Genomic DNA, 25,236 nt, shown 5'->3' with positions numbered 1-25,236 from the left:
CACCACAGCCTCCTCCTGACCTTACACGCAGTAAGGGGCGAATTCAGATTCCCCAAACCACAAAGCAGTTTGTGGTCTCCTGGAAAGCAAACCACGTCGAGTAGCAAACAAAGGCTCTGACCTTGCTAAGACACACTGTTTAGAATCCAGGCACAGACCAGGGGACCACAAAGGCAACCCAGAGGAGCAGGCAGCACACTCGGCTCTGGAAACGGCCAAGTGCCAGGAACTTACCTCTGCACAGCTGTTATTTGGAGCGCTGGACTGTCGGCCTCCAGTACAAGCTTAAGGAATTAGGAGCCTTGTAACATATATTTCACTTCTCAAAAGACACTTAAAGGGAAACATGAAGACAGGGATCTCATCCTTTCCATTGAGAATGACCTGGCAGCAGCCAGCGAATCATGCAACAGCTTGTAATGTTAACAAGTTCTCCCCTTTAAAACACAATAAAAAAAAGCCAGAGACTCACACCTGTACATCTTCACTCTCCAACTCCCATTTAGCCTGAAATTATGTATTACTTTACCCTTTCAGCACTACACCAGCTGCTGAGGAAGTCACTTGTTTTCAGTGGCTTGCTAGGGAACCACTAGTGGAGATTGTTTGCTGATCTGGAAGGTTATCTATACCTGTCTCTTTGCGAGCTCCTTGCTGCTAGAAGGATGGACAGCATCAGCTTCCAGCCATATACTACAGAAAAAGAAGGAGTAAGAATTATTTCTGAAGTTGCTCATTGACAGACCTTATAATTAAAATAAAGATACCTACACATGTAGAAATTAGCAACCAGTAGTTAAAAGTCAGGTGAAAGGCTCTCTCATGAACCTGACACATCATTTTGGAAGTTTTATCACTGTATTGAAGTAAATTGACACATATTAACAAGATATACAATACATAGTAGTGTTTGCAAGAGCTTGGCATTTAGGGCTCATTTCCTACAGAAGTCTACGAGAGTTCTGCAATGATCTTACTGCAAACAGTTTTGGTCAAAAATGAATAATTTTGGAAGGGGACAGCTGCATTCTGCACCCATCTGGGAATACAAGTGAATAACGAGGACAGACTCCTGCAGTGTGGCCCTCAAAGGGCCACTCTTAGCAGCTGCAGACCCACATCAGTCCAAACCACTGCATTTCACTGCATGTTTATTAGCCCAACAGCACAGAAGAGACCGAAAGTCAATGTGTTAACAGCGAATCCCAATGAGAGACAGTGCAGACGTGCGTATTTTACACAGCAATACACAGAAAGCTGATGTGATGAAAAACAAATCACAAGAGAACAAAATTTAAAAAATGTCCTAAAATGTGCATTTTATTCCATATCATTATACAATGTTTACATACAGGTATACTTTTAAAACTGCTCAAAGAAAGTGTGAAAAAAGTGAGGCGAATATCAGTCTATAAATTCCTCCCCCTCCCCAAAATCCACACAAATAAAATACATTTTAAAACAATCTCTTCCAATTTTATGTTTTCTCCTGAATTTATTGAATCTTTCATTTCAACATGAAAAATACAACCGAATGAATACTCAAGGTGAAATGCTGACCTACACTTCAGTGTTGAGTTGCAAGAACACAATTTAAACCCTTCAGAAGCCTTCGCTTTTCTCTGTTGCTTACACACCTTCATTTTGTTGAAACAGAAGGCACAGAATATCCAAACCCTCACAGATCAATAAAATCCTGATAAAAATAAATTACCGTGCTGGACAACTCCTGACTTGTCTGATATCAAAACATAAGCCTTCAGAAGCTTTTGTTCAAAATAGCACCATTTCCACCTGATCTCTCTTGAATGTGAATCATTCCTCTTGTTAAAAATGGTAGTTGGCACTTGAGGTGGGACGCTTTCTGCCACAGCCAGGATTCTTCAAAAGACTAAGCACACTGAATTGCTGAACTCTCTACAAAGTGTAGGTAACATTTTTTTTGTTGGGAAATGGCACATTTAAACCATAATGTAATGTAGCTTAACCCGCATATGGCTTGCCCATTTCGGTGTTTCCCTGACCCCCGCCTGATAATTTAGCAGATGTTCCTGTGACTGTGGTGAAACTAAAATAAAGACGTACTTATGGGGTTTCACGGCAAGCAGGTGTAAAAATAATAAAACAAATAATGTGGTTGCTGCTAAGAAGATTTTCACATGTTGTTTAACTCCAGTAAAGTTTGATCCAGCATCTGATGCATACTAAGGTTTTCTTCTTTGGCATGCGCCACTTTCTCTGTTGTGGGATTAGAAAATTAAAACATGAATAGCAGTTCTTTGGAGGCCCGGATTCGCACAACACGAAGGCATGCAATCATCATTTCTATCGCAGGGTTTAGAAAGTTAAATGTGCATGCTCATAAATACCAATGTCCCCAGACAACACAACCGGAGAGAATTTCAATTTAATAAAACAAATGGCAAGTAATGCAAGTTTAGAACTGTTTACAGCTGCATTTATTAAGAAAATGCGCTGCCAACAGAGATGTAATTCTTGCATGTTCTGGAAGCTCTTTGCTTATAGAATGTGGGATGGTGAATGGCTTTTTTTTTCTTTTTTAAAGTAGGACAATCAAGAAAATAATTAAGTGGTTTGCAGATCCATATTTTAAGTTTCACGTAACTCAGAACTTGCAAAGAACAAAGAAATTAAAACTAATCTCTTCTTTAGTGAAGTGACCTTTAAGAAATTTATTTCTTCTAGAAAATAAATAAATCAAAGTTAGTAGCTTTATGTTGCATGCACACTTTTGTAGGTCATTTAACCCACTTATTTGATACAATACATGAGCACAATGTTCTAGAGCAGCATCCTACCAGAATCATCCAGTAATAGCAACTTCAAAGCAAGCATACCTTTAAACTGACCGGATATTTTCAGATGGAGCTCTCGTTCCTAGGGTTTTGTTTGTTTGGTTGGTTTTAAATTTACTTTAACTTAAATACAAGCCAAATTCACAGTAATGCAAAATTATTGCATTTAAGTCTCCAGATAACAAACCAGCTCTAAGTATCCGTTATGTTGGGTTTGAAATATGAAAATATGAATCCTGGTGAACATTTTTCTCTTGTCCATGTTCTAGCAAAAATCTCGGGGCCAATTCACAAAGTCAGGTGAATTGAGCATCTCGCTACAAGGCAGGCTGTTAACTGTTCGGATACTGTCAGCCAAATGCTGCAGCTGTTTACTGACGTGGAAAGGAGCTACTGCACAGCCAAAGGGCTTACTGCTCCTCCAAAGGAGCTGTGCGTACAGAAAACAAAAAGCCTCATCCAGAAGAAGCATTTTCATATTTTTCCAACAGAAACTGAGAATTTCATCCATTAATTTACCACAGAATCAACAGCCTGAAAAAAAATCAATTTCTAGGTTTCTTGCTTATTTCTACATTCACCGATTCATTCTTAAAGAAATTTGGAAGAAGCAGTTTTTAAACAAGTTAACAACATAGTCACACTAAAGTTTAATCCTCATTCAATGCCAGCTTTAGTTCATTAGTTAGGCGACTGTTTTGCTCAAGTTGCTGGTAGAGTTGGTCTGTACAGGCAGCAAGCAGGTTAGAAGGGAAAAAAAGAGGTAGAATGAAGACAGATTAGACAGAGAAAACAGTTAAGTAAGAGTTAATAAAGAAACTGGTCACACCACAGACAGTTCAGTAACACACAGAGAAATGTTTTACCTTTGTTTCTAGAACTCTAGTAATCAAACAGCTACTCCGAGGAACAGCTATTATAACCTATGAAGAACTGGCTAAGAGTCCTGTTGCAGGAACAGCTGGGAGACAGGTAAGTGGAAGCAGATGGAAGAACTGCAGCAATATTCCCAGAAGAATCAAGTCCTACTTTAATTTTTACGTATAGCGTGTGGAGGATTTGTTTTATGAGTGCCATTTTTCTTTGTAAACTATTTCAGATGTGGTGAGGGAGGGAAAGCAACTGCATCACAACCAGGGTAAGTAAGGGCAGGAGATGCTGGGAGCCAGACAGCACTAGGTCTGACTCAGCATATACTCCTTTCCTGGGGAATCTCACAGCTGAAATTGTATTTTTGGTAGAGAAACATATTTCTGTTACTGGTACCAACATACTTTGAGACCTTTAAATTTTCCAGTTGTACTTTGTAAGAAAACTAAACCAAACATTCAGTGAAAATGAAACAGAAGCATGAAAACCTGTGTTGCTCAAACACAGCAAACACACAGTTCACGGTCAAAATGAACACCCACAGCCATGTTGTAACAGCGCATTTAGTTAAAGTTGTTCTGCAAAGTGAAAGAACCTTCCGCGATGGGTTTTGACTCGCTTGTTTTCTCACATTGTCCATATTCTTCTAAATAGGCTAGTTCAAACTGCACTCCTGACCTCTTGATCCCAGACTGTTCCCCTACAGGAAATGACTGTTTCTCATCCTTTTCCACAAGCTTCCTAAACAGAAACCCTGCTCCCCTGCGGGCTCTGGACACGGCAGCGGCCAAGCCGTGCAGCGAGTGGCCCTGCAGAACAGCTTGTGTGGTGGGTGCAACTCCTCAGAGCGTCCCCGCAGCCCAGGATCCAGCAGCCAGCTCAGTTAAACTGAGCTCTGATCCCGGATCAGTGACAACTGGGTCTTCTCTCTTTCATCAGGATAATGTCACATATACACGGAAAAAAAATTGAACCCTCAAAGCAGCTAAAATTTCACTACATTTGGCGAAGTGCATTTAGTTGTTATTCACACACGACAACAATTTTAACTAAGAACTTGATGCTTGCCTTCGTCACAGAAAACTCCTCTCTTTAATTGAGGCAGAGATTGACAGTATTTCTCAACATCCAAAATGAGACTAAATACCCCAGGTAAAGCACAGAAAGCATTTACGGAATGTCCAGTCAGCCCTTGATTACCCTCAGGCAACCTGTCAAGTTGTGATTTACCACAGAGGTAGAGCCAAGGGCTGGCTCTGTACGCAGCCACCTTAGGCCAAGCTGCAAGTTCGGGCTCTGGTGCAGGCCCAGTGAGGCTCAGCCTGAGCCCAGCAGAGCCCAGGCATGTGAGACACAAGAGCCAGCCACTCCTGCCAACCAGCCCCACAGACACCACCAGCCACACACAGACCTTGTGGCATGTACAACATAACATAAATGAGAGCTGACCCCATTCCCCATAACCTGCATTTGTGAAGTTAACCATGTAACTTCAGCCCTTTTACGAATGCTCATCCCATTATGTTTGGTTAGCCTTCATCCTAAACACTTTACTTTTCAGTTGCAATACACACAGTGTATAAATGTACTTGCTGTAGCTCAACTGATGAGTACTTAAGTTAATGAACTTTACTATCTGTGTCACCTGTGACTGCAGATACACATCCTGTACTTTACCTTCTCCCCACAGTCAATAACATTAGCATATGTGTCATGGGATAAAGAACCGGGATCAGACGAAGCTACCTGAGAACGGCAGGGGGAAAATGATGCATCCATTTGCAAACTTGATTTGGAAAACAGGTTTTGGGGTGGGGGCTGTATCTAGGCCAGACTGCACTACTGAAGTTCACAAAGAAGCTTATTCTACAAGCTAACAACTAAAACAGCTATGCCACGATGAGTTGGTTTAGCTGTTGTGACTTAGGAACTTCAGTAATACATACAGTGCTAGGCACAATCAGAAATCAATCCGGTTTAAACGGATTCACTTCAATGTGAACTGCGAAACAACTTATTTCATTGTGAAGAAAATGAAGTTAAAACAATGCAATAAACTCTCTAGTTGCAAGTAACACTTCAAAAAAGCAAGATGTCAGTATTTAATGTTTCGTCCTTAATCAGGCACTGCCAAATCAGCCGAAAACCAATATTTAAGCTTTCAAACCTGAAATCTGTATATTCCACTTTGCAGCAGAATAATTTCATTACTAGTGCAATGATGAGTTTTCCCGCTCCAATTCTGAAACATTTGTCATGAGTCTGCAATTCAAACTCACAAGTCTGAAAGCCAAGCCCAAGAGTGGAAAGCTACTGAAATCTCCTTGCTGAGCTTCTGAGCATGTCACTCAGGAGAAGCACATCGGAAAACAAAACAAAAACCACCACACTACAAGAAGAAAGAATTAGCAAGCAACGTCTGTGCTGAGTAATCGAGGTGTGAAAGAGGGGAACACTTTCTTTGCAAGACATTTAAAGGACTACTTTTGGGTGAAAAAAGAATTTTAAGTTTTTTATATTGCCCCTTTAAATCTGTCTCAAATATTTAAGTTAACGAACAAACATTTATAGAAAGACAGGAAGTCTTCAGCATCAAGCTATGAGAAAATTTCAGACTTTAAAGTGAAAAATTTGGCATCAAGGACTTAGCTGCTCTCTCAGCAATGCTCCCACGACCAAGTGACCCCGAGGAAGTAATGTCCTTGCAGATTTTGGCCTAACAATAACAGCTGAAAAAATTCCCCATTACATCTATTTGTCACTTTATCTGCAACAGATGTTGAGAAAGATTAAGATCACAACTGGTCAGTTTTGACCCCAAAATATGAAGAGTAGTATTCCCATCCCACAGACCCCGCTGTCACTGGCTTTGCGTTGTCAACACTCAGGTAGAAGTCTTGGCAAAAATAAAAGGAAAAAAAAAAGGAAACACCAAAAAATTTAAATCCCTAATGGCAAAAAAAGCAACTTTTATTAATAACTGAAAGTTATTTAAATAAATAATAGGCAAGGGAATAGCAAAAGGCATACAGCTGGGATGTTTATTTTACATTGAGAGATGTAGAGTTTCTGTACAGCAGAGCACAAAGAGAGCATGTTCTGAGACAGGTGCTAGAGGAATAGTCAAGTAAGCTAGAAGACAGGACAAATAACCCATGAAACATCCAAAGCTTGGAAAGATGTTTTATCCAACCCGATGAAGATGTCTTTGGAGAAGTGAAGCAAAGAAAATTATCTGCATGGAAAGAAAAAGTGATATAAGGTAGGAAATAAAAAAGGTGCAGTAAAGGCTTCCAAAAGAGCAGCAACAGCACAGCAGAGTCCAGCATGCCAAGATAGCTACTAGAAAAACACACCATGCTGGGACTGGAATGCTACAGTAACGTCCTCATGTACCAGTAGAATACATTTTAAAGCCTGTTTTCCATTTAGAAATATCCCAAATTGAAGGAATACTGTAATCTCTGTACATAGAGGAAGAAAAAAGAAATCCACCTGCTTGATCAGCTACTGAGCAAACGCATATGTTGGGGCAGGGGAATTAAAAACAGAACAAAACCAAAGCACACAAAGCAGACAACATTAGACCCTTTACTAAAAAGTTGGGAGAGGGAAGTAATGAACAGATATAGAGATGCAAGGCAGCAAAGAAAAAACATTAAAGATATGGGTGCACACAAAATACATTTCAAGCTCTGAGCAAAGCGTATGCCTTGCTGAAAGCATGAGAGCTTCCCAAAAGAGATGCTGGGAGTAAACATTGCACCTCATAAGCACCCAAGAGCCACAATTCTTCCTCTTTCCCATGTCAACCGCAGAAGGTTCATGCAAGTGAAAAGTATGAGCATGGGAAGGTGGATTAGCAGAGCCAACCTCTGTTCAGAATTTCAGGTTGACAGCCAGTTTGTGTCAAACAGTGCAGGGACTAGTCACACCTGACAACATCACTCTCCTGCTTTCCTGCTGCCTAATACACTCTCTATTTTTTTCCTTATGACTAAAGTGTTTGGTATATGCAAACTCAATTACTACTACCCTCCATAAAACATGCAGAAGCAACCTACAATTCAATTGTCACTTTCATGAGTTTAAATGACAAAGTATTTTAAATCGATTTCCACACTTGTTATTTAGTGATAACAGCTGAAATTTTCAGAGCCAGTCAAGGAAGTTCAGATAAACACTTTCCGCTGTCATTAACAGAGAATACAGCTAAATATAAATTACTTCGAAACTTTTGTGGTAACTTTGCCAGGGAAAAACTGTAACAGCAGAAGAATACACTCAGAATGCAACATGTACCACGGCAATTTTCTTCAGTGAACTGAACATGATGGGCCTGGTAGAAAATACTTGAACAGAGGTGAACTGAAAGGACAAATGCAGAGCTACAAACAAATGGCAGCCACAAGACACAAGGATCGCAGATACAGAATGAAAGGGTAAACACCGGCTTATTAGGCAGCTTACAAAATCACCATGAGTATTTACCAGGCTCGGCACAACACTCACCCACACTCTGCCACGGTAAAGAAATTGTTCATGGTATTTTGTACACCTAGTCTCACTAAAGGAATGCGTCTCGCACTACAGAGGGAGTATAATTTCACAAGGCCGGAACTGCGCAATCAATGAGGGCAGGGAAGCAGGTGCAGGCACAAGCTGGGAAGACATTTACATGGAAGTCATATCGTTGAGAGCGTGGTCCAGCTCCTCGCTGATGGCTTTGTACTTCAGTTTCTGAGCATAGAGCTCATCTACCGTTCACCCGAGGGATGGCAGAGGCGTGCAAGGAAATGGAGCGTGATCATGGGGTGGAAGGTGAAGGTGGTGGCAGGGAATACCATCCAGAAGCCGCAGGAAAGGGGAAGAGTGCACAGAAAGAGGCGTTGCGACAGACAAAACAAAACAAAATTTACAAAATTAGAGAAGAATAAAAAAAAGTCAAGTGAAGAGTTTTATGCGACGAGTTCATTAATTGCACTGCCAGTGGCAAAACCTGTGATAGAAAAAACTAAGGAAAGAAAGTGTACGCGGGAAGCAAAATCCATGTTTTGCTGCCCTGGACTTTTGTTTTAATGCACATTAGGAGAGCACTCAGGGGCTAGGGAGTGAAGATTTAAAAAAGGGGCTCAAGGATGCTACCGTTTGTTTTCTACCACTTTTTTTTTTTTTTAAACCACTTTGGTTTGTGTGATGGCATAAACTCACTTTCTTGCAGCAACTTTTGTTCCTTCTAAACGCTTAGCTTTCTGTTTCCTTCCTGAATCAGTGATCATAAATTTTCAGCAGCTACCTAGGCATTTCATACCCTTTCCGCAGAAGTCAGCCTGCCATGCCAAGCAACCAAGCTTCTTAAAATCCTAGACTTGGTGTAACGCATCTAAATGAACTCCACGTAAGTTTTCATTAAAAAGCACTACTGAATTATCTTCTCTGGAGGGAGAAAGCACTTTTTACTACACTATTGGAGTTCTGAAAGATTTATCAAAACCTGAAAACAAACCCTCTGAAGTTCATAAGCTGTCCTTCGGATTATGTATACAACCCATTAGCTTTACTGAAAAACAGCAACTGGCCTACGTCACAAAATGCCTGCCCTGACCCACACTTATCACAGTAATAAGTTAGGTTAGCTTACTACATTCCTAATTATTACAAGCGTAACATAAAAGCTTCATCAGCTTTTTAGTAAGAAAAAAATACTTGTCACCTAATGATTTACCCTATACATTTATATACCTCCAAGAAAAAGAATGAAAGGAGTTTTGAGAACATGAGAGAAAAAGGATCAGGCAAGAGCAAAACACTGTTCGCCTGAAGCACTTATGTTGTCAATACCTTTCAATTGGAAAACATTTTGCCTATTTTACTCTTTAGGCATACCCAGTTATATAAGCAGGACAAGTCAGGTGAGTAGAATTGGGTACTGAAAAAAACCACCCACCACAACAGAAGAATAAAGGATCTCTATTTCCATAGTAAGTGAGAAAAAGAAAACCCCCATACCTTCTAGGTCATCGATGCTCTTCTCCAGCTTGGTTACTGACCTCTCAGCAAATTCAGCACGGGTCTCAGCCTGAAGTCGAGACAAATATGGACTATTTTAGGAAACACACACATAGGACTTAAGAACAGAGGAGCAACAATTCCAAGGAGGAAAAAATTACAATGAGAGAAAGCAAATAACAAAGCGATACTAATTTTTAGGAGACATGTTTGACACTAAACTGTCTCCCAAATGACGTTTGTCCTTAGAGCAAGTAGTGTCTATATCAGAAGAATCAAAGTTGCATTGGGAGATCTGTAAGAACAGCTCTAACTTTACCTCCTTCAGTTTGTCAGTCAGGACTTTAATCTCCTCTTCGTATTTGTCTTCTTTCTGTGAGTACTGTAATTAGAAAGAGGATCATCAATATTAGACCAGGTATTCTAAATAAACAAAACCATACCACACTTGAGACTCTCTTCTAATAGATCAAGTGCATACAATATATTAACATGAGTGTAACTCGATTAATTCCACTTACCAGACTGTGGTAACACACAATTTAGTACCAGAGCCAAACTTTGCTTGAGTTACATTCCAGTGCTGTACAGTGGGAACTATCAGTTGAAATTAGTACTACAGTTTTAAAGAGGAGTGGCGTTTGGAGAAACTTCATGTTAGCACACAAGTGCCCTTTTAAGTGCCATTCTATAAATAATACTTAAACCTGTCAGACTACTTGACAGAACATGCGGTCAAATAACACTGACCTATTTGGAGCTAGAAGGAATGCTAAATTCTGGTAAGAGCCAAATATGAATTGAGTAGTGAGTCCAAGTGCTTCTACTGACAATGGCCTTGCTGAAATGCTGCAAAGTGATCAGCACAAAGCGAAAACCCCATAGGCCAATCCAGGTGACAACATAAGGGACACGTTCTCGTGTAAGTCTCTAGCCTACCTTCTCAGCCTGAGCCTCCAGCGACTTCAGGTTGTTGGTCACAGTTTTCAACTCCTCTTCAAGCTCAGCACATTTGCTGTTATTTCGGAAGGAAGGCAGGAAAGGGGCGGATGGAAGATTCAGTCAAGCAAAAGAAACAGAAGAAAACAGGGGGAAAGATAGAGAAAAATGAAAACAATTACAGAGCAAAAGAACGGCCTCAAAAGCAGCTGAATCCATCGCACATTGAAAGCAATTCTTTACGATGTCAAATTCCACTTCAAGCGTACATTGCAGTGATGACCAGACAGAAATTATCTGCAGCCCTTGGCTTACACAGAAATATTTACATAGCCTTTACACATGAGACAGTTCAGCTTCTTTTTGGCTGCACAAGAAATCGGTTTTAAAGGTAAAAATGGATACACAAAAAAGAGACCAAAGAAAACCACCAAAGCAAGATGCAAAGAGAGTAAAGAGCGCAGTGAGGACTTGTTACTACTGAGTGAACTAACCAGCTACGGAAGCTGAAAGACTTGGGTTGCAGTTAAACCTAAAAACTGTTTATTAGTATCAGTACCTTATCCTCTGCAGCCATTAATGCTTTCAAGGTTTGATCCATTATTCTTAACTGTTCTTCCAGCTGTCGGACTTGGCTGTTAGTGAACACATGAAATGCACAAAAGCCATTCACAAAATCAGTGTGCAGGTACAGCATGCAGTGACAAAACACACGCACACATGAACACATTTACTTTGGCGCTGACCATTTATTTCAACCATTAAGAGTAAATAAGCAAAACATAGCTTGGAGCTGCACACACAGTGTACTGCCAACGTTTTCATGCTGTTACAGCTGTCTTGTAGCACCTCACACACATCTCGGGGAAGCTCATCACTTACCTTTCTGATAGTTCAGCACGTTCCTCAGCCCGCTCCAGGTCACTCTCAATGATCACAAGCTTACGAGCCACCTGTAAGAGACGGCAAACGACAACCAGAGATATTATGTTGCTGCAGCACAGTTGTTTCTAGAGCTTGAAAAGCAGGGAGCTGGGTCTCTTTCCATCTTTTGGTCAACATGTGAGTTTTGACTATGTGACATCTTCACTACTCATTTGAGTCTTGGTTATCTGACATTTTTCAAGACCTCTCTTTCATTCACCAAAAGGCAGCTTAAAAATATTTTTCTCCCTAAGAGACCAGGGAACACTCTCAAGCATTTTAGTGTAAAAATCTGAGCACACATCTCCTGCTGCCTTGTCCTCTGAGGTATCTGGGTGCCCATTTCTTCTTCCACAGCTGCAAACAGTGGTGTTTGTGATCTCCTGAACTTAAAAGGCAAAGGAGAAGGCAAAACAAACAAAAAGAAGGGATTACAGGCACAGCCTAAATGACACTCAAGAACTGACCTCTTCATACTTGCGGTCAGCCTCTTCAGCAATGTGCTTAGCTTCTTTAAGCTGGATCTCTTGGATTTCCATTTTCTCTTCATCCTTCTGGGCTCTGTTTTCAATGACCTTCATTCCTCTGGAAGATGCAGAAAACAGGAAATGCAAGGGTCAGGGCCTGCCAGTTTATCTCCTGCTCTGCTACTACTGGAGAGAAACCTTCAGACAGATGTGTTAAAGTGAATAAGGCACATCAGATACTCAGTTCTTCACACCACAGACCTAGTCCTGTGCATTCATGCTCCAGAAGTTCAAAAGAAAGAAGCATGTCTTAAGAAGAAAGAAAATTTAATTTGTTTAGCTCTTACCGCGGTTTGGGTGTACTATGATTTCTCAGATTAAATTGAAGGAAAACTGGTCTTATAGAAAGTTAAATAAAGGGTTTTGCTTCTAAAGACCTAGCAAGATGACTGAAGACATCTGTGCTTTTACAGTCCTTGTGAAACGGCACGTTACAGCTCCAGCAAGACTGAAAGGCATTATGTTTAAGGCCCAGATTCCTGTGAGTTTTGCCATGTCAGAGCCCTAGAGCACTGAAACTCTCTGTGCTCTGCAAAAGCAAAATTTAACTCCTTCGTAACAGGAAACATTGTGTGTTGCTCCTTCCACGCATGTATGACCCACATTCTCTTAACTATTTCACAATGCATTGTGAGTCAACAGGCTGTATCATTAGTGAGGTAGAAATACATACACAAAATACATAGAATTCTTTCCCAATAAAAGGTACTCTCACAGATATAAAATACTATTTGTAGAAGCAGAAGAGAAGGATCTTCCAAAGCCAACAAATCCGAATTCCTAACCTATATCAAGTACTCCTGGAAACCCTGGTCTAAATCTGAAGGGATTATCATGCTCTCTCTCCTTTGCTCACTTTTATGTACCAATCTCACCAACAGAAGCAAAACCTCTTCAGCACTTTGCTCTTCTCCAGGTGAGATTTTCTACCCACAATGAAATAAAGAATCACCCTCAAAAAGTTCTCATCCAAACAAAGAAGTGTGGGCTGGGCCAAGTAGTTTTCCCAGGACGTGGCAGGATATATCAAAAGCCCTGCCCCACTTAAATCTTATCTTTAGAACTGAGACATGAACAAGAATTTTGGACCTCCCTACAGACAAGCTGTAACTGAAGTCCACGTAGGCAAAAGAAGAGTGGATTACACATCTTCAGAGACACAGGAGTGGTTTAATTTATTTCCCTAACCCACACCCTGGCAATTATAATCTTTGTCACGAGGGTTAACGATCCATTCAAGAGTGGCCGCACCCACCTTTCACTCTCATCTGCAGCCTTCTCAGCCTCCTCCAGCTTCTGCAGGGCAGTAGCCAAGCGCTCCTGAGCCCGATCCAACTCTTCCTCAACCAGTTGGATGCGTCTGTTCAGAGAAGCAACTTCACTCTCAGCCTAAGCACAGGAAGAATAGAAATTAATTCATAATAAGGCACATATCACCTCTTCTCCAAGATTATTCCAAGTACCTTGTAGCAGCACTTCAGTAATTTCTGGCTTCATCCACTGAAAAGCCCATACACAGAGATGTTTGTGCCCTCATTGAATTGTGAAGTTATTGTTTAATGAAGGAAAAAGTGATAAATGCTTCCTTTTAATGAAATATATTAAGGAATGTACAATTTGTAATAGAAAGAACTGCACTGGATGAATTATGCATCATTCCCTAAATATTTTCTATTATTGTACTTGCAGACATTAACCAATTATAATCTCCCCCACCTTTTTTTTTTTTTTAAATGAACACAAACTAATTACCCGATTCTTCCATGTTAACCCAAATGCTTCACTTCTGACCTTTTGCTATATTTTGGTAAGTATTTTCCCAATATTTCCCTGAGTTTCCTAAGAAGGATTCAGTGGAAACATGCAAAAATACACCTAGATGGGCATTTGCGATGAGACAGCTGACAGAGAGAGCACGAGATCTTTTAAGAAATGCCTGAATATCCACAAGTTTTGTTTACAGGCAAGCAACGCAAGAGGTGACAAAGGTGGCACCAGCAGAGGCTACAGCTTGGACAGGCCCTGGTACAGGCAACAATCACTTAGAGCACCTATTCTTTTTCCCCCAAAACTGCCATCCTCAAACTTCCCCCAGATTTACCTCTCTTGCATCACCTGTCCACTTAATCTCCAGTATAACACTTGCAACTCATCTGCCTCTTATCATTACAAGCTTCTACCTCTGACATTTTCAAACCTACACTTGCTTAAGTTGCAGAGTAACTTCTACAACAGCCTTCTTGTAGTAACCTCATTATTGGACTTTATTTCTTTCAAAGGGATATTAAATACAAAATTCATATGAAAAGGTCACTATTCTAGAAAACTAATTACTTCCAAGAATAACAGTTACTCTTAATTAGTACTTAAAACAATCTTGCTTTATGTGAGGAAGTACACGTCTGAATTTCCTACAATACCTTGTTGGGGATGCAAAAAAAAACCAACCCCCTATCAAAAGTAGATACTAAAAGTATCAGTTTAGTACTTTTTATTTAGTTAAATTTTTAAGAAGCTGTTATTTGTTCCTTTTACTAACCAGCAGCAGCTGGATACAGCTTGCACCAGCTAAAATTCTGTTGTACATAACACAAATAAGAGTAACTTACACACCAGACAAGTAAAACAACCTTTTACATAACAGAAACATCGCCCCACTAGAATGACTGGAAATAATGCATAAACAGGAAAGCAAATATGTATCTGAACGTTAGTGCATATTTACAGTGAACATGTAGAACCAGGAGAAGAGACTACATCCTTAGAGAACCACATTAACCCAAATACTAAATTCTTAGGTATATAATAAAGAAATAGTGCTCCATATGTGTATCATCAGACTTCTGGGTTTAAAAACTAGTAATATGAACGTCCTCATTTGAGAAACAACTTTTCTAAAATGTTACCCTTGAGAAATTTGTAATGTTACAAGTTAATTATTATCGTGTCAAGACTCCTCATCATGATAAGAGCACACAACATGCTTAGAAAACACAGGGCGACTAAAGTTCACATTTTTACTTCCTGCTCCAGTAACTCAATAAAAGTTTACCAACCAGCCTTATATGGCCCAAGTTATTATTCTGCAGAGCAGGACTTCTCTCCTTATATGGCAAGGAAGGAAAAAACCCCAGTGACATTAAGGGGCACTCCCACAGCTAACAGACAAACATAACCTTCTGCATTTTTGCCATAACACTTATATACCGCATATTTTTACAATGAGCAATGACATGGATAAGTTACCATCAGGCGTTAATTATTACTGTTGTAAGAGAGATTCTGTTTTCCAGAAGAAGCAGGAAAAATGCACGCTGAAAATGTGGCTGTCCCTTGAGATGCATGCCCTCAGGACAGAAGAGATTCTTTTTTTAAGGCAATGGCTGCGAGTCAGAACCTTTAAACTTTTAACAATCTGGTTTAACAATCAAAAGCTGTAAGCTGTGATATGTTCTGGCCCGCAGCTTTCGCTTTTTCATTGTTTGCGTCTCTGTATGCTGCACAGGAAGGAAAAAAAAACACCCAAAACCAAAAATCCAAAACCTAATGAAAAAAACTATCCTAGCTAGTCATGTGCTATACCTGTAAAGCATTACAGTAAGGAAAGGGTCAGATTCACAACTCAGATTGCTCGCTGCAATGTTCTCAAAGTCTCCCTCTTCAAGGATGCAGAAATACAGCTGTGACAGTAAAAAACCATTTACACCCAGACAGCGCTACAGAGGAGGCACAGATCTACATGTGCTTGTGAGTTCAGCTTTCCGCCTTCACTCACCCCAGCAATGACCCCTCCCAGCAAAACCTTAATAACACGCAGATGTGCTTTGCAGAATTCCACATCATCGGCATAAACCATTTCCAGGGAAGAGATAAACATTAACCTTTAGGATCTTAAGCCTTATAGCAATGTGGCTGAGCTCTAATGGGAAGACTTCCCCAGCAAGCGGTAATTGCTCTGCCAGCACTATTCCTTCTGCCACAAACAGGAACAGCAAAGCTTCCATTTTAATGGGAATCCCTTAATAGGTTGTTTAGAACAATACATGTTACTGAAAGCAAGAAAATTGCTGTCCTTTACTCCAGAAAGCTTAGAAAATGAGTACAGGTTATTTTTTCAAGTCAGAAACCCTTACAAAACAAGTTAATGACTGACACGATCCCTCACTGAAACAAATGGATATCTGAAGTGACTTGCAAGAATGCAGTACTTACACAAGCCTAAGGAGCTATATTTTGCTTCTTTGGAGGATCACCTGAAAGTAATCAGAAGGCTCTTCCTTTGAACTTGCTGCCCAGAATGTGCAGAAAGCCCCACATTATAAGGAAATCCAATAATAATAATTTTTAATACTGTAATAAGCTACATGAATAACCAATCTGTTCTTTCATATCACTTTTATGCAACCACTGAAGACGCTAAAACTGCTGCAAAGGACACTTACTGTACATTTTATAGCAGGAAACATCGAGTTACAGCTGCTAGAATTCCCGAAGGTCAGTGGCAAGGCAAACAACATCCCTATCAGGTTTTTGCTGTAACCACCACCCATAACCACATCTTTCTGCTGTGCGAGCCTGTGCTTTTCAAATCTGATCTTGTCTCTGCCTAAAACTGTGCCTACTGCTCCTTTCACACCTCAGTAGGGGGTTTTGACAAGCTAAACGTACTACAGACATACACTGACAGCGGCCATACGATCGATACATTGCTGTGGTGTTTGCAGATACTGCGAGTACTCAGATCTGGCCATCTCACATTCAGTCTGAAGTGTGTAACCCCTCAACAGCCAGCACGCTGACCTCCCACTTGAACTCGTCTGCACAGGATAAGCAGACAACTGGCACTTATGAAGAAAAATAAATAAATAAATAAAAGCTTGCTCAAAACCTAATACAAAGCACTCAAACACCTCACTTAAGTTCAACCTCATTCCAGCTCAACATTCTGCTACGGGCTCGCAGCCCTGGTGTGGTCCAGCGGGGCAGCGCAGCTCACTCTGCGCCGCTCCGCTCAGGTTACGGAGCCGAGGGGTCAGAGCCCGGGCCGAGCACCGCACTGACCCACCGTGCACCTGCGGCCCGGGCCTGCCAGCCGGAGCAGCGGCCTCCGCCCGCGGGCGGGGAGCGGGCACGGCGGCCGGCAGGTACCATCTTGTCGCAGATGGTGGCATAAGGAGCGGCCGCCTGACCAGCCGGCCGGGGAGCGGCGAGTCAGCTACGGCTCGGGACCCGCAGCCGGGACCCGAACTCGAGACTCCTCCCGCTCCCACTGGGCCGCGGCCCCCGAGCCGGCCCCGGCGGCCCTACCTCCTCCCGCAGCGCCCGCTCCTGGTCCACCTCTCGCTGCAGCCGGCCCGCCCGCTCCTCGGCAGCGTCCGCCTGCTCCTGCAGGCTCCGGATCTTCCTCCGCACGGCCTCCAGCGAGCTCATGGCCGCCATACCCGCGCTTCGCCCGGCCCGCACAGCCTCCCTCCGCCGGCCCCGGAAGTCCCCTCTCGCCGCAGCGCACCGCGCACCGGGGCGGGGCTGCCGGCACCGAGCTGGGAGCGGCGCGCCGCCGGGGCGGGCACGGGGGCGAGGCCCGGAGGAAAGCCGGCGCCGGCCGGGAGAGGGCTCAGCGGCGGGGCCGGGCCGGGCCGGGCCGGGGACACCGGCAGGCGGTGGCCGCTGCCAGGTGGGCGCGCTGGCGGCAGCAGCGCCCCCTGGCGGCGCAGCGCGGGCTGCCGGGACCGGGACCCGCCGTCCCCACTAAGCCGCCCCAGTACGAGTGGCATAAAGTGACACCGAGAAACCTGTCCCTGCCAGCTCCTGAGGCACGGGGAGCGGCGGGGTGGCTCAGGGGATGTGCCTGGCTTTCGCGAAGTCGGTAACACCGGCGAGAAGGTTTCCTCATCCCCCTGCGAATCACCCCGGGAGCCGGCACTCCCTCCCTTGCCCCCACCTTTTTCCTAAGGCTTGGAACTATTGAAACTAGTAGGGGAAATACTGGGTCAACTGCAGTGCCCCAAAGATACTCCACATCACCAAAAAAAGAAACATCCTTAACATGTCAGACGTACTCCATGCATACCATTAAACACAGCCTTTACCTTGATGAAAACAAGCCAGACACTTGCCGGCGGGGTGACTGCAAATAAAATTGGCCTCAACTAGCTTCCAAACGCTATTTTCCAGCAAAGGAAAACGGCACTGGCATTGGTTAGGAAGATCTTCAATTTCAAAAAGCAAATCTAAGTAGCATTTCTCCTGCCTTCATCCTAGGCGAGCTATTTCCAAATAGTCTGCATACTTTTCCTTATAAGGAATATCTCCCATGGATCTATATGCGGTTCCTTTGAACAAGTCAAATAAACGTCCTGCTAGGAAGCTGCCTCTCATCTATGCAGCCATACACAGAAGACAACAGACATCTGATCCACATTACACGCAGAACCCCTCTCTCCCATTCCTACGCACGTTTATGTTAAGTTCTTGAGCTCTCTTTCAAAGCTATACAACTTAATTGCCATATTGAAGTTACAACTGTTTTATCCCTTGTTCATTTTCAAAGATAAAAGCATGTTGTCTTTCATGCAAAGTTGGTTTTCGTAACATTTCCCATTCAAAAAGTATCCTTCCTGCCGCTGAAATACTTTGCTTGCTTCGTTTGTGGCAACTCCTCTTTTTATTATGGCTTTGAGGATAATTTTTAAAGTGGAGTTATAGGAAAAGGACACTCATTGCTTTGGAAATGCTGTGGTTTCACCTAAACCTGCAATTGAGATTTGAGATTTACTCAGGGAGAACTGCATCACACAGCAGCAACCACAGAGATCTGGACCCTAACTGCACAGACAATGAACTTGCATGGTTCTGAGCATGCAATGCATTAAGTGCATGTCAGGGGCAGACAGGTGGGTGGGATGAGGGCCTGGGAGAGGCACAAGCCCTTGTATTATTACCATATAAAGTGCTGAGCTATATATATCTCCAGCTTGCTCCCAGGATCCCTGTCCTCTGAACTGCTAACCTAGCAAGTATCATCTTCCCAACAATCTTCTCTCACATGAGACTGAGCTTTTCTTTGACAAGCGAAACAGTTCCAGTGATCTCCAGGGGAAAAAGAATCCTAAGAGAAGATCTGTTATCTCAGGGACCAGTAAGTGACCCAAACTAGTACCTAGCAGCCTTTCTAATGCACGCATGCTGAGGAACAGCTCTCTTGAAGGCAGAACTAGCAGCCCTTGCTCTTCTGGATCTCCTTACTTTTAACTCTCCAATTCTGCTTCACTATCAAGATAGCGTTGTTCCTGCCTGAGCCTTTTTCCCCATCACGTGAATGGACAATCTACCCTTCCTTTACTTTCACGTCTAGAGCGGCAAATCCACATGAAAAGCATGTGTCGAGTGAGCAGAAACCCAATCAAATGCCTCTGACAGTGTGCAAACCTCATGCAAAGAGGCAGTGCTGTGTTTCCCACCTCCCTGCCCAGGAGGTGCCCGGACTCAGCCCTCAGCAAGGCTTTGGAGCGCTCCTTGGCAGGAGTCCTGGCTGTCCTGCGCAGAGGAAGTGTGTGGTTTCGGTACCGGGGTGGTGGTGAAAGGGATGGGGGTAACTTACATCTGTGGCCTTTTTGTCAGCCAGTTCCAACTTTTCCTGTGCATCTTTAAGGGATTCCGAGTATTTGTCCAGCTCATCCTCAGTGCCCTTCAGCTTCTTTTGTAGAGCCACCAGCTCGTCCTCCAGCTGTGATATGGGTGGAAAGTGGCGGAGAGGGGAGGGCAGGCAGGAAAAGGTGCAGCAGGCAACGTGATCGTGCAATGGGAGAAGTGCAAGTGCAGAAGAGACAGAAAAGGACAGACGGACAGAGAGAGAGAGAGAGAGAGAGAGAAGGAGAGACAGTTAGATTCTCTTGGCTTGCGGCAAGGGCACGATACCTTGGCAGCATTCTCCTCTGCGGAGAGGAGGCTATCCTCAGACTTGTGTAGTTCTTCCAGCACTTGGTCCCTTGCATCCTCCGTCACATGCAATTGCTTTTCCAATTGCACAATGTCATCCTCTAACTAGGTGCACAAGAGGAAATAGAACGCACAAATATGTTTCTCTCTGGGCTTAGAAAAGTGGGAAATTAATTTTGAAATCCCTCTCCCTCCTCCTGCAGGATCTCCCAGAAACATGCAACCAATGTGTCCCCCTCCCTCAAGTAAGTGAAGCCCCAGGTGTAAAGGAAGGAGGTTGGAGAAGGCCAGGAAAACGTGACACACATCTGGAAGGGGGGTGCAGCTGGCATCGGACAAGTCTGCTGAAGGGGGCAAACACAGCTTTAAATGTCCTTTGCCAAATCACAGCACGTCTGTCCATCACTAAGGAGGTGCTCAAGGCAGCTTCTCCCAGCTTTGCCCCGATGACAAAGGCACCGAGGCCATGCGGCTCCCTATCTGGAGGGCTGGGGCCCCCCGAAACCCCCAGCCAGGGGCTGTCCTGGTGCCTTAGAAAAGTTCTACCAGTTCTGAAGGGGGTGAAGGGGGGAGGAGGGGGAAAAAGAAAAAAAAAAAAGAGAGAGAGGAGTCATCTGAAAAGACGTGTGCCCTGGCGCTGGCTGCGCCCAGGCCCTGAGAGCAGACCTGCTTGCTTCTCTCCTCCGCTGCTTTCTTGTCTGCTTCGGCTTGCTCCGCTCTGTCCAAGGCATTCTCCTTATCCAGCTTCAGCATCTGCATCTTCTTCTTGATGGCATCCATGGTGGCGGTGGGCTAGAGCGCGTCCCCGCGCGAACTACACCCGAAAGCAAAACTTGAAAAGCTGTGAGACAGTTCCGAGTCTGAGACCCACTGCGGCCCCGAGGGAGCGGAGCTGCTGGGTGGCGGGGCTGATCCGTGCGGGACGGGGCGCCGGCGGAGTGCAAGCGGCGGGCAGGCAGCGCCTCACAGATATGTAGGTTCCCAGGGGGCTGACTGCATTCCTCAAGACATCCAATACTTTTTTGGAAAGGGCTTTTTTTTCCTCCCTCCTCTGTTCGTCCCTACCCCTTTCCCTCTTTCACTCCCCCCAGCTTTTTTTCGGAGACTCAGCGCTCCCATTCGCTGCCGCCTGCCATTTGACCGTAGATATGACTATATATGGGATGCGATGGGCGAGGTAAGGCGGGGGAGCAATTTGTTCCCATTTCCAAATAGGCAGGACGGGACGTTTCACTGCTACAAAAAAAAAAGCAGCAGCAAGCCGGAGCCCGGGGACCAGAGGAGACGGCGGCGCAGGCTGCTGGGGCGGGCAGGGTGGCTGGGTGACACCAGCCGTCCCCACCCGTGGGAATCGATGTGTTTTAAAGCAGGAGGGCGACTGGGAACTGAGGGGGGAGGCAGCCGGAGGGGCAGGAAGGGGTTAACCGCATGCACGTACGGAATGAATGTGTTTTAAGACCTTCCCGCCGGCAGCCAGAGGCAGGGGAGGAGGAGGGGGCATCTCTGCTGAGCAGCCCAAACTTCGCGGCGGAGCGGGCAGGGCTGGGCAGAGTGTCTGAATCCGCCCATACCGCGGGGGAAGGGGCTGAGGTGCGACCCAAAGCCCCGGGCAGGTGACCATCGGGGCACAGAAGGGCTCGTCCCTCCTCCCCGGGCAGAGCAGAGCAACGAGCGGCTGCCGGTGCTTCCCAGCCTGCCACCCTCCCTGCCCTACCTGGCCGGGGCTCCTGGCTCTGCAGGGAGACGTGCCTCGTTACTGCAGCGCAAGGGCCGCAAACACCGAACTGAAAGGAAAAAGCAGAGCAGAGTTAGAGTGCACATCAACCGGGACAGTGGCGGGTCGGCTGCCCTTCTGGGAGTAAGCAAGGGATGGAGGCCCGGAGAAGCTGGGGCAGAGAAACTGGCTGGAGAGGCAACTCGCACCCTCCATCTGCAACACCAGCCAGAGACAGGCAGTAGAGAGAGGGACAATTAGCAAAATAACATATAATTAAATGGAGACCTATTTTCGCTTCTGGCAGGTCTCTCACAGTCTCATCAGCGCAGCAGGCAAGACACAACACGCCCCATCCTCGCGACGCACGCTCCCTTGTACAGCGCGCAAAGTACAAGGATTTGGGTTGCACAAAGAGAAAATTAAGCAGCCTCTTTGTCTGTGCTCAGTACTTGCAGCAGAAAATTCCACCCTGGTGCTGTCACTGGATCAACTGATGTTACTTTGCAGCAGGAGGGAATGTCCCACAGCTGCGGCCGCTGTGCTTGCCTGGGCAATAAAGCCCCTGATGTGGGTTTAGACCAACAGTGTGACCTTCCCCCTGCTCTGAGAAAGGCCGTACCCTCAATTCAGCTACCAACTATACAAAGTTCAGGGAGGCTTGCAACCAGGCGCAGGGTTTTATGTGCATTGCTACTAGAGTGTGGAAGACCACTGGTAAAGTAGAAGCTTTCCCCCTATGCCTCCTTAAAGAAAAGATGATTTCACTCCCTTTCTCACTGCATTGTTTTAATACTCTACATCCTATGACAGTAATAGTAAAATAACAACAATAATTACGAAGTAAAATGGTACTAAAAGGGTGAAATTCTCTTTTCTGCACAGACAATTTTGTTCATACATGCCTATCTGTTAAGAAAAACCAAAACTATTTAAACCCATCAAAATATAAACAGCATTGCACTGTCATAGAGTGTTCAAAAACACCAGAGCATTGAAAAAGTCCACAGATTTAGTCTCAGCCAACTCTAAAGCACAGTTTTTTCTCTTTGTGCTTATCTTGCTCTTACAACAAGGGCTATGAGAACAGACCAGGGCCTTTCGGAGGTAAGTATAGTGAATATTTAAAAGACACCTAGTTACATATTGTTCAACAACCCGACTGTATTATGGAATATATCAGTATGTTTTGTTCCTAGTTTAGGAGAACTTACTCCTCTGCCACCAAAAAAATTCCCTAAAAAGTGCAGAGTATCATGGCTGGGAATTCACTGAGGTAGCTTTTCTGGCTTTGGGGAAAGCAAATGTCTTGCGAAATTAAACAAACAATATCCTGTCTGGCTAATTTGGGAGTGGTGCTGATAGGCTCTTAAAGAATTCCTGTGCAGCTCCATTTTTCTAAAAGAATGTTAGCCGTGACATGGGAGCCTCTGGGATACGTGAGAAAGTATGAGATACGGGGAGAAGGGAAGGAATTCTCACCTCCACAGAAAAACAAAATCTTGAGGTTCCACTTACATGAAAATGTCCAATTAATAGGCTTTGTTTATAACAAGATGACCCTGTATCCATGGGGCTGAACTGGCTGATGGTGATTTTATTTTTTTCCCCTCATAGAGAGAATATGAAAAGTACAGACACGTGTAAACATGCTTGCTACACCTTTCATTAACAATTTCAATTGCTTGGAAATTTCTTTTCCAGCTGGCTAAGAAAGTGAGGCTCGGGAATCAGATAACTCGTGTAGTGTCTCCCTCTCCAATTGCTATGTGAAGAAAGACTGCATACAAATTATTTTTGCATATTGAAAAAAGAAGGCAGCACAAACCGTGCTTTTCTCACATAATACCAATTCTGTAATGTTACCTGTTTTTCAGCACAGCAGCTCTCTCATCTCTCTCATCGACAAATGGTGCAGGAACTCCCCAGGTGCAGCTTTACTTGCGTCTGGGGAGCACCTACTGTACTCATTTTGAATTCTGTTAATTTGAGGCTCCTCAGAAAATCAAGACAGCCAACACAAAGAACCAGAAAAGGATATACTGTTTTTGAAATTCACTACCCAGCCTATAAGTAGGTGATGCTGCACTTCAGGCTCACTGACTATATGGTACCATTTCCCAGAGCAAGGCTGGAACCCATTTATATCACAGTGTTTCCGTCATGACATAGATCCCTTGACAGAGGCAGAAATTTGCCTCGAGAAGGACCTGCTTTTTTGTGCATGGATTGGGCTGGTCAAAGGGAGTTCACATGGCTGATTCTGCTAACAGACAAAAGGGTAGGTGGATATATTCATTTGGAAAAGCTTCAAACATACCCTTAGAGTTGCTTTTCCTTTTCTTCTCTTTTTTTTTTTTTTAAAAGGCATATGCAGGAAATGACACCTAACTTTATACTACAACTGGTTCTGCCAGTTCATGAAAACATGCCTCTTAAAAGATGATTAAGGATTCAAATTAGGTCAGTCAGAGTGAACTCATAGGCCTGTATGTGTCATTTGAAAAGTGGAGTGTTCCCTCACAGGGAGGCAAATATAAATAACATAAAAACTAATTTCTCAAAGGCCTCTGAGAGCTCTGCAGCCCTTGCAAAACTGGAAGGCTCATTCTGGACAAAGGGCGCAGCAAAATGAGCAAAATAGGAAATTTAGAACAGCTGTATTCACCTGGAAAACAAAACAATAGATCCTGATGAAATCTGGCAGTTTTTACCACTCCAGCTAGTGTATTTTACCCTGTAAAGATCTCGGAGAGCTTTGCACAGAGAGAGCTGAGGGACAGTATTTCCAAGAGGAGCGTGTAAATGGCAAAACTTCCCCTGAGGGAACTGGTTGTATACGCTCCAGCCACATGGCAAGAGAAGGCCCTAAAATAGAAGGTAGGAATCCTGGTGGTCAGTTCTCTGCACGGCTCAGTAGGCAGCAAATGACTACAGAAATACCCCTGAACATGCCAATCATGCTTAATAAACACATGCTGCAGTTCTGTAAAAGGTTTTCTGTAACATTTCTAAGGTAAGGAAGAAGAGCATTTTAGCTTTTACAATGAAGAACTATGGGATGACTTGTTGAAAAATAAAGCTTTAAATGCTTCTAAAATTATTTCAGTAATTTTCCTCTTCAGAACTAACATGTCTCTGCTGGTTTGTCATTCAATAAACTTGTGAACTCCTTAAGGATAAAAGTATTTATAGTACAGTCTTCTGCACCTGCCCTGATCTATAATCCAAGAGTCTACTCAGATACCACACCAAATGCTAAGAAGCTCATGACCTAACTCATGACCTAAGATCTTAAAATATATCTGAGAAGGTCTTTCTTTTCTTTTTTCTTTTGTTTTCTTTTATTTTTTTTAAGACTCCTTTCACCCTAATTACACTCCTGTTATTCACCACTTTTCAGCTGAGTGAACTAATGTCTCCCAAGGTTTTATACTGTGTTTTCTTTTTCAACCATATTTTCTTTAGCTGGTAGTTATGAATTAATAATACAGTTCTC

General features: G+C 43.7%; 1 protein-coding gene across 21 annotated transcripts; it reads right to left on the bottom strand.

The window, feature by feature from the left end:
* Positions 1-1,374: 1,374 nt before the first annotated feature.
* On the bottom strand, positions 1,375-20,803 carry TPM1 (tropomyosin 1; the record flags this gene model as incomplete). 21 transcript variants are annotated; one of them, XM_080351039.1, is made up of 10 exons in its annotated part: positions 1,375-2,238; positions 9,696-9,765; positions 10,015-10,077; positions 10,635-10,710; positions 11,517-11,587; positions 12,026-12,143; positions 13,341-13,474; positions 19,686-19,811; positions 20,003-20,128; positions 20,690-20,803. In XM_080351039.1, the coding sequence occupies 10 exons, from the start codon at positions 20,801-20,803 to the stop codon at positions 2,156-2,158; spliced, it is 981 nt and encodes a 326-aa protein (XP_080207165.1). The 21 variants fall into 21 exon arrangements, with proteins under 21 accessions (XP_080207165.1, XP_080207185.1, XP_080207184.1 ...); XM_080351059.1 differs by lacking the exons at positions 10,635-10,710; positions 20,003-20,128 and adding exons at positions 8,365-8,443; positions 11,194-11,269; XM_080351053.1 differs by lacking the exons at positions 1,375-2,238; positions 10,635-10,710 and adding exons at positions 8,361-8,443; positions 11,194-11,269.
* Between the last annotated feature and the right edge of the window lie 4,433 nt (positions 20,804-25,236).

This window comes from Nesoenas mayeri (genome assembly GCF_963082525.1).
Source record: "Nesoenas mayeri genome assembly, chromosome: 11".
NCBI lineage: Eukaryota > Metazoa > Chordata > Aves > Columbiformes > Columbidae > Nesoenas > Nesoenas mayeri.
Note: the sequence above shows the minus strand (reverse complement) of the source record. Positions and strands in the feature narration are given on the sequence as shown.